This window comes from Sinocyclocheilus rhinocerous, unplaced genomic scaffold (assembly GCF_001515625.1).
Source record: "Sinocyclocheilus rhinocerous isolate Xijiao unplaced genomic scaffold, SAMN03320098_v1.1 scaffold252, whole genome shotgun sequence".
In the NCBI taxonomy this organism is placed as follows: Eukaryota; Metazoa; Chordata; class Actinopteri; order Cypriniformes; family Cyprinidae; genus Sinocyclocheilus; species Sinocyclocheilus rhinocerous.
This window is the reverse complement of record NW_015625591.1, coordinates 645,969-655,187: the sequence shown is the minus strand read 5'-3', so window position 1 is coordinate 655,187 and position 9,219 is coordinate 645,969. Positions and strand designations below refer to the sequence as shown.

At 35.1% G+C, this 9,219-nt stretch overlaps 1 protein-coding gene across 1 annotated transcript in view; it reads left to right on the top strand.

Annotated features, from left to right (window-relative positions):
* Positions 1-8,966, top strand: part of prc1b (protein regulator of cytokinesis 1b) — a 10,792-nt gene extending 1,826 nt beyond the window's left edge. The window contains exons 3-13 of the mRNA XM_016575527.1: positions 1,880-2,002; positions 2,962-3,195; positions 3,309-3,479; positions 3,554-3,703; positions 4,915-5,062; positions 5,156-5,292; positions 5,725-5,871; positions 6,067-6,177; positions 6,464-6,571; positions 6,693-6,866; positions 8,483-8,966. Coding sequence (XP_016431013.1) covers positions 1,880-2,002; positions 2,962-3,195; positions 3,309-3,479; positions 3,554-3,703; positions 4,915-5,062; positions 5,156-5,292; positions 5,725-5,871; positions 6,067-6,177; positions 6,464-6,571; positions 6,693-6,866; positions 8,483-8,554 — 1,575 coding nt within the window. The 3' untranslated portion in view covers positions 8,555-8,966. The remainder of the gene's footprint in view (positions 1-1,879; positions 2,003-2,961; positions 3,196-3,308; positions 3,480-3,553; positions 3,704-4,914; positions 5,063-5,155; positions 5,293-5,724; positions 5,872-6,066; positions 6,178-6,463; positions 6,572-6,692; positions 6,867-8,482) is intronic.
* Positions 8,967-9,219: the final 253 nt, after the last annotated feature.

The window sequence follows — 9,219 nt, the reverse complement described above, 5'->3', positions numbered from 1 at the left end:
TATTAACGTTCATTTAAGACACAAATGACTGTGTTGACAAGGAGACAGGCATTTTGACACATTACTATGTGTATTCGAACGTTAAAGCACAAGGTGCGAAAAATAGTTTAGTCTGTTTATGCTGTATCAGAAACAGTCTTTAACGCGCGCATTTGCCAAAATGAATTCTGCCCCACTGCTTAATGTCCCTGAACAGTTAAATTCGTTTTTAAACCACAATGCTTAAAATGCGTTTTAATTAAAAGCTTACATCATAACGCGCAAAATGAACTTCTGTCGAATATAAATAAACGGAGAACAGAACAGACCGGGCGGTCATACAAACGTAACGCCAGGTTCGCACACTCACGCACGCAATTAAAGTTATGTTGTTGTTGTTCTAAACCTGAATGAGTTTCATTCTGCAGTTGAATGCAAACGTATATATTTGTAACAATAGCCTACTGGTAACCAAACAGTGTCTGTGCCCCCATGACTTCCATAGTACGGAGAGAGAGAAAAAAAACAGGAGTCGACAGGGACCAGAAACTTTCTGGTGGTTACGAATATTCTTCAAAATATCTTCTTTTATGTTGAGAACAAAGAAATTCATACAGGTTCAGAACAACTTGAAACTGAGTAAATGATGACAGTATTTAATTTTTTGGGTGAATATCCCTTTAAAATCTCATCATATAATGCCAGGATCGCATAATAGCCAACTAGTGCACATGCTTTATCTTTAACTATTAACGTTCATCTAAGACACAAATGACTGTGTTGACGAGGTCGGAGACAGGCATTTTGACACATAACTATGTGTGTTCGAACGTTTAAACACAAGGCGCGAAAAATAACTCTTAGTTTAGTCAGGCGCTGTACGAGCAAGTATCAGAAACCGTCTTAACGCGCGCATTTGCCTAAATGAATTATGCCCCACAGCTTAATGTCCCCGAACAGTTAAATTCGTTTTTAAACCACAATGCTTAAAATGCGTTTTAATTAAAAGCTTACATCATAACGCGCAAAATGAACTTCTGTTAAGCGAATATAAACGGAGAACAGAACAGACCGGGCGGGCATACAAACGTAACGCCAGGTTCGCACACTCACGCACGCGATTGCGGTGCGGCAGTGCGCTCCAGGAGCGGTGCGTCTGCAGCAGTCATTCTGCGATCGTTTCTGCACGGAATCTATTTCTGCTGTGCTGCACGCGCTGAATTAAAGTGGCAGCGCATTATTCGCGGTAAAAATTAACATGGATTGACACGGAAATTTAGTAATTACACCATAAATGCATAAATTCACACTGAATGCATTAATGACTGTAAAGCATGTCTGTGTGTGTCAAAACCGTGATTAAAATCGAAATCGCAAAATTGATCAAAGAAATCGCGATAGGTTTTTTTTGTCCATATCGCACAGCCCTATAATAAATGCATTTGATTGGTAAACCAAATTCAAATGTGACGTTTTAATCTCTAATGGTAATGCATGGAATTTACGGAAAAACTCCACTAAATAATAGCGCAAAAAATTGAGGGGCGTGTTGGGGCTCTGGCGATCGGCGCTACCGATGTCCGTCAATCTACTCCACAGCCAATCACGGGCCCCCTCCTTGCTCGGGCCCCGGGGCTTCAGCCCCGCCTAGCACAATGGTTAATGCGGCCCTGCATATCATATCATATCATATATCATATCATATCATATTAAATAATCCTGGCATCCAGTTTATTGAGTGAGGGGACTGTGACGATTTGTTAATCTAATGAATAATTGATTTGTTAAATCAAATAAAAATTAGTGTGTCAGATTGGTCGAGACGCTACAGGTTAATGCGGCCCTGTGAATCCTATGAAAGAGTGTTTTCAGTGATAACCTAACAAAACATGTACTTTAGAGTCTTCTGGACATGATGATTGTGGAGGAAGAGAGTCTGCGGAAACGTCTGATGACAAGTATTGAGAAATGTCAAAAAGAGTTGAGTAACTTGTGCTTGGAACTGCAGCTCCCCCCATTTCAGGTGAGTATTTACTCTGGATACATACTTTAGATAACACCATGGTAACCAGAAAAAAAAAGATTTTGAATAAAGTTTGGAACTGAGATTTTTTTTCTTTTGTTTTTGAAAGCAATCTCTTACGCTCACCAAGGCTGCATTTTTGTGATCAAAAATACTGTAAAAGCAGATATACAGTACACTATCAGCAAAGAGTTAAACTACTTCAGTCTGTGTGCATTGAATTTATTTAATACACGAGTTTCACAATTTGAGTTGAATTACTGAAATGAACTTTTCCACGACATTCTAATTTATTGAGATGCACCTGTATACTGATATACACTATATGTTGAAAGCAGTTGTTCAGCTTAATATTTGTGTGGAAACTGATCATTTTTTTCAGGATTCTTTGATATATAGAAAGTAAAAAACTTTTATTTTGGATTTATTATCACTTTTGATCTTTTTATCGCATCCTTGCTGAATAAATGTATTAATCTCTTTAAAAATCTAACTTTCCGCAAACTTTTGAACAGTACTATATCACGGTTTCCACAAAAATATTAAGCAGCACAACTGTTTTCAACATAAATGTTTCTTGAGCACCAAATCAGTGTATCAGAATGATTTCTGAAAGATCATGTTATACTGAAGACTGGAGTAATGGCTGCTGTAAATTCAGCTTTGTCATCACAGGAAAAAATTATTACATTTTAAAATAAAAAAAAAAGGTTATTTTAAATTATTTTATTTCACAATATAACTGTTTTTACTATTATATGATGACTATTATAATTACTATTATTATTAATCAAATAAATGCAGCCTTGGTGAGCATGAATGATTCCAAACTTTTGACCAGTAGAAAATGTCTTTATAGCTAATACACTAAAAGCCACATAACTCCAATTTTGATTGTATGAGGTCACAACAGAATGAATAAACATATTTTTTGTGGTTCTGGTTCATAATCATTTTAGGAGGACAGAAGTAGCACAATGCTACAACAGGAAAAAGACCTCCGGATGCATGTTGAAGTGATGTTAAAGGAGAAAAATCAGAGAATGCAAGCGCTCAAAGCCTTAACCGAGCAGGATCAGGATCTCTGTGACCTGCTCTGCTTGCAGCCGTTTTCTATCTCTGCTGGTTCTGTTCCTTCCCTGGAACAGCTGGAGAAATTCCATCAACACATCTCCTCTCTCACTGCTGAGAAAGTATGACATTAAGTCTTTGTTTTAAATACTACACTCTTATAAATGTCTCAGCAATTGAAATATTGTGTTCAGTTTGATATACAATGTTTTTTTTTATATATATATGTTTAAAGGAACGAAGACACAACGAATTTGTCACATTGAAGAAGCAAATAATATTTTGCATGGATGATCTGGATCAGTTGCCTGAGACTAGTTTTGAAAAGGATGTCGTTTGTGAAGATGAAGAGAGTTTTTGCTTGTCTAAAGAAAACATTGATTCACTCAAAGTCCTCCTTCACCAGGTACAACATAAGCTCAATCTGACATACTCTAAACATTGTAAACAATTATATAACTCCGTATTTAAACATTTCAGTTGGAGACCAGAAAGACAGAGAATGAACGTGTCTGTGGCTCTTATCGGGAGAAGATCCATGAACTATGGGAACGGTTGCAGATTCCACAGGATGAGCGTGATGCAGTTTGTGAACACATGACCCTGTCAAAGAAAAGAAATATGCAAGCTGTTAGTAACCTTTTGACCTTTTTCCTTACCTTAATTATATAACCTTGCATTAATTACAGGGTTCCCGCGGGGTCTTAAAAAGTCTTAAATTGTACAAGAAAGTCTTAATTAAGATTTCAGGAGTAGGTTTTAAATTCTGTTTTCTTAGAAAGAAAGACTTGTGTCTTTGCGAGACTTGTTCATTAGCTGCAGCGCAGCACTTCACATCTGATGTGTGACCCACTACCAAACAAAAGTGCAGTAAACGGTAAAAAAAATTGCGGTACAAATTAGTGTGTTTATTAGTACATTAATAAATATAAAATAATTTGAATACAAATACTAGTTTACAACATCCAGCAGCACAGTGAACTGTTTTGCACACCTAAATAGGCTAAATGGCGATTGCTGACATCACCTATACTGCCATAGGGGTCAGTAAGTTTTATTTTTTTTTAACTAAATTAATACTTTAATTCAGCAAGAATGGATTGAATTGAAGGTTTTTACATTCAAAGATTTCTAATCCAAATAAATGATGTTCTTTTGCACTTTCTATTCATCAAAGAATCCTGTCTAGTCTTTGCATCTGTTTGTTTGATGTTTGAATCAGGTCTCCTCTGTTGGAATAGAATTGGCTAGATGGCTCTGTCACAGAAAAATAGTGTCCTAGTTGAAACGTGGTCCTGAAACTGCAGCCTCCGGTATTGCAGGAACACAGTATTGGGGTTGTTTTTGTTCAGACCAATGTGAAAATTGACCCATGTTTTTAACCCTGCAAACACACAGCTGTAAATGCGAACTGGTGGATCAATAAGAAGATAATGCATTATAAAAATCTAAACAGTAAAATGTATTTTGTTATTTTATTAATATAATAATTTATTGATAATAATTGTTTAAATTAATATAATAATTAATACTTTTGACTCATCCATTTTATTTAAAATGGTTTAAAGGCTGAAATGTGAAGTGTATCATTTTATAAAACTTTGTTTTTGTTAACTTCTATCTGAACCGTAAATCATGCTTTTTATAGTAATTTTACACTTTAATATGTTACTATAGACATTGCCCTACCCCGCTCATAATGGTATTAATTTTATTTGTGCAGGTCTTAAAAAGTCTTAAATTTGAGTTTAAAAATCCTGCAGAAACTTTGAATTAAGGCTTCTAAATGGCTAACCATTGTATTGAACACACAATTAATTTTTTATGTCCTCTACTGTCAGTTACAAGCTGAGGTCAAACGTCTTGAAGAACTGAAGCTTAAAAATATTCAAAATGTTACTGAGGCCATTCGGAATGAGATTGCCGTGTTCTGGGATAAGTGCTTTTATAGCTCTGACCAACGGCAAGCTTTTGGGCCCTTTTATGATGGTGAGTAGTAATTTTCTATATTACATTGTTGACTTCAAAATCTGCCTGTCTTTTGTAATAAAATAAAGATTTAAAGGTTGCTTTTTTTCTAAGATGATTTAAGCGAGGAACTCCTAAGCTTACATGATGCAGAAATAGTGCGGCTTAAACAGTACTATGAGGATCATAAAGATCTTTTTGAAGGTGTTCACAAATGGGAGGAAAGCTGGAGACTTTTCTTAGAGCTTGAAGTAAGTTGAACTAACTGAAAATATTCATCATATGCTTTTGCATCACCTAACTCTGTACTAATCATGGTTTCTACAAAAATATTAAGCAGCACAACTGTTTTCAACATTGATAATAGAAATGTTTCTTGAGCACCAAATGAACATATTAGAATGATTTCTGAAGGATCGTGTGACACTGAAGACTGGAGTAATTTCTGCTGAAAATTCAGCTTTGTCATCACAGGATTAAGTTACATTTTAAAATATATCAAAATGGAAAACATTTATTTTTAAGTTGTAATGATATCTCACAATATTACTGTTTTTACTTTATTTTTGATCAAATAACTGCAACCTTGGTGAGCATAACAGACTTTATAAACCTTGCCAACCCAAAACGTTTGAATGGTAATATGATGTAAGCTTAGTAGTAATTGAGTCTCTCTCATTTAGCTTGAGAAGAAGCTGAAGGCTGAGATTGAACAGTGGGAACATGAACAGAACAGAGAGTTTCAGGTGAATGGTCAAAAGTTCACGCAGTTTGTTACTGATCAATGGGAGTCGTACCGGCTGGAGAAGGAGCGGGAAAAACAGGAGCGGGTATGTGTGTATTTCACTTTACTGGGCATTGGAATATACATGTATTCTAGAGCTGTGAATTAAGTGTGATTTTGATGCATTAACCCAAGAGTAGTTTGTATTCAGGAATTATGCATTATTAGAGAATGACCAGTTGAAAACCATGAGAAAGATTTAACATTGATAGATTTTAATAATACAAGAAATTTCTTGCAGCAACTAAAGAAGAGCAAACAGACAGAGGTGGACATGGTCTATGGTACTGTGATCCGGACACCAACTAAACGAAGATTTCTGGGAAGCACAACACCTTGTAAAGCTCGAAAGGCAAGTACAAAAGGATTTTATTTCCTGATGAAGACAGCAGATTTAAAGTCAACGTGGAACCCTCGCAGCCCATTTTACATGTAATGTGTCTAATTTGTGAGTGAAAACAAGTATATCAGTAGAAAACATGCAAGGCAGGACTTGATCTATTTAATGTTTTATCCATAGGGAATTGACTGGGTTGTGAAAAGTTCATGTTGATTTTATTCTCATTACACACCTTGTTGCACAATACATTTTAAATGAATGCATGGCTGTTGCAGTATTAACTCTGGCTTTTCCTCAGCTAAACGCTACCTCCAGTACTGGCACTTCTAACAGCACTATCCGATCTGTCTTTGGTGGTACTGTCTGCCATTCTCCTATATCGCGCCCTCCGATTTCAGCAATCAAGGTCAGTGCACGCCACGGCCATAACAAAACTATTGTACTCAAGCTTAACTAATTTGCTCAATCCTTTACTGATTAACTAAGTTAATGTTACATCTTCCCTTACGTGTCTTCTTTCAAAGCAGGGTAATGTGAGGACTCCAGGCCACAGCAAACCTCCTCATCAAGGTTTGCAAGAACGCAATAAGGAGAATATCTGTCATCTAACTGGTGGCGTGGCTGGGATGACAAAGGTGCCAGCTAGTCCACAGCGTAACTTCAGCATTAACTCTGTCGCAAGCACCTATTCAGAATTTCAGGTAAACTCTTCATCTTCTCCATCAGTAACTCACAGTCTGGACAAAGAGAGCAAGAGCTTGAACTGAATTGTGTTTTAAAGGATTAGCTCGCCCAAAAATTACAATTTGCTGAAAATGTAATCACCCCCAGGTCATCCAAGATGTAGATGGCTTTGTTTCTTTATCAGAACTGATTTGGTAAAAAAAAATTGAGAGTCCAAAGAGCTGATAAAAACACTATAATCCACAAGTAATCAACATAAATCCAGGCAATCAATTGACATCTAACATGAAAAAGATGTGTAATAAAATCCATCATTAAGATGTTTTTAACTTGAAACTTGCTAAAATACAAGTCCTTTATTATCTATAATATTGGTTTCTCCTGTTAAAAAGTCGTCTCATCTGAATCAGGAAAGAAATATGCACACTTTTCAAGAGACAACAGTTCTAAACAAGATGTATCTGTGGATTTTGATGTCAGAGGACAACAGGGGATGGACTTGAGGAAGCGTTATTATGGATTATTAACTTTTATTTTGGCCAGAAGTGACAGTTTAAAGTTAAAATGTGTAAATGGATTTGTTTTTTACAACCATGCAGCTTTTCACTTCACAAGACGTTAATTGATGGTCTGGAGTGGATTATTGTGATGTTTTTATCACTCTCATTCTGAGGGCATCCGTTCACTGCAGAGGATCCATTGGTGAGCAAGTGATTTTCCCATGAAGAAACAAACTCAGCTACATCTTGAATGGCCTGTTGGTGAATTAATTTTCAGCAAATTTTTATGAGTGAACTATTCCTTTTAATGATTTAAAAATTGGTGATACTGGCATAATGTTATGCTAATAAAATTTAAAAAAATTGTTTCTAAAGGAAGTTGTCAAGCCTGAATCCATATAATCAAGGTTTGTTAGAGATTTATTTCCAAATAGCCTAAAGTTTGCCTATTTAACGGTATGGTTAAGCACACTGCTTAAACACCCTAGCTAACACTGTTTTAACTGTTTATGTTTTACTGTATAATAAAACTAACACCTTATGTATTTTACTAAACACTTTTATAAAGTATGTAGGAATAATGCATAGTCAGATGGTAGTTATTGAAATAACCCCTTGGGGTCTTTAAGACAGGCAGGGTCCTGTATTTAGAAGAAATTATTGGCTGACTGTACATTGTTACATGAATACTTAACAAATAATTTCTAATATATTTACATTCTCACTTGAATTTTTATTTGAACTGTAGGCAGGTGGGACAAGTTCCATATGATTGATTTTTATAAAAAACAAATAAATTAAGTTTTCATTCACCTCTGAAGGCATTTGTGGTGCATGTACTATTTCTGATTAGTTGCACTTTTACATCCTCTTGACCTCTCTTTGTACTGGACTGCTTTTTACCCCATAATTCACACTTCTAACCAAGACTATCTCTATTTATTTATAATTCAGGTAATGTCTGATTGCCAACATCTGTCACTCTTTGTTCTGCTACAGTATATGATGGTTTTTAGATTGTATTATAGGCTGTAAATATATCCAGTATATATTATGTATAACCTCATTGTTCAATGTTCAGAAACATATTTACAAGTCAAAATGTCTCTTAATCTGTCATTTTCTTGTCACAGCGAGACCTCTCCAAGTCATCTAAATCAAAACATGTACCTGAAATCCTGAACTCAACCATCATTCAGCTTTAACTCTACTGCATGCAACACTTTGCTATTAGGACTGGAATCTTTAGATGATGGCTTATGGGCTCTTGTTCTTTATAGCTATAGCTATGCATTTTTATATGTAAATGAAGGTAATATATATTTAAATGTCTCTGAGGTATTCTACATGTATGTTCACTTTAACACTAGGACAAGCACTGCATTTTCAGTACTTGTAATGTAACAAATGCATGTACATTTTAATGTTACAACTGTTCAGTTGTCCCTAACAAATTAAGACTTTTTAAAAAATAAATAAATTCTAGTTATTTCTCAGTATTGGTAATTTTGTCAAAATCACAATGTATTTTATGGTATGCTTTTGAATGTTTTGCACAATGTAAAATACTTTATTTCATTCTTTAAAGTATTGTACAATTCACTACATAAAAGTTCACTTTTGAACATTCTGCGAGTCCTGTCATTATCTTAGTCGAACTATTTTTTCTGTCACTAATATCTAAGATTTTTGAATCTTGAATTCGGTTTTATTCCAAACAAGTTGCTATTTTATTTATGCAGTTGTTATATTCCTCAAGCATGTAAATTCACATCCAGTTGTTGCTCTTACTTAGCAATTTGTTAGCAAGTTACATTACAAACAGCATATTTAAATAACGGATAATAATAATGGAGCCACTGTAATAGAA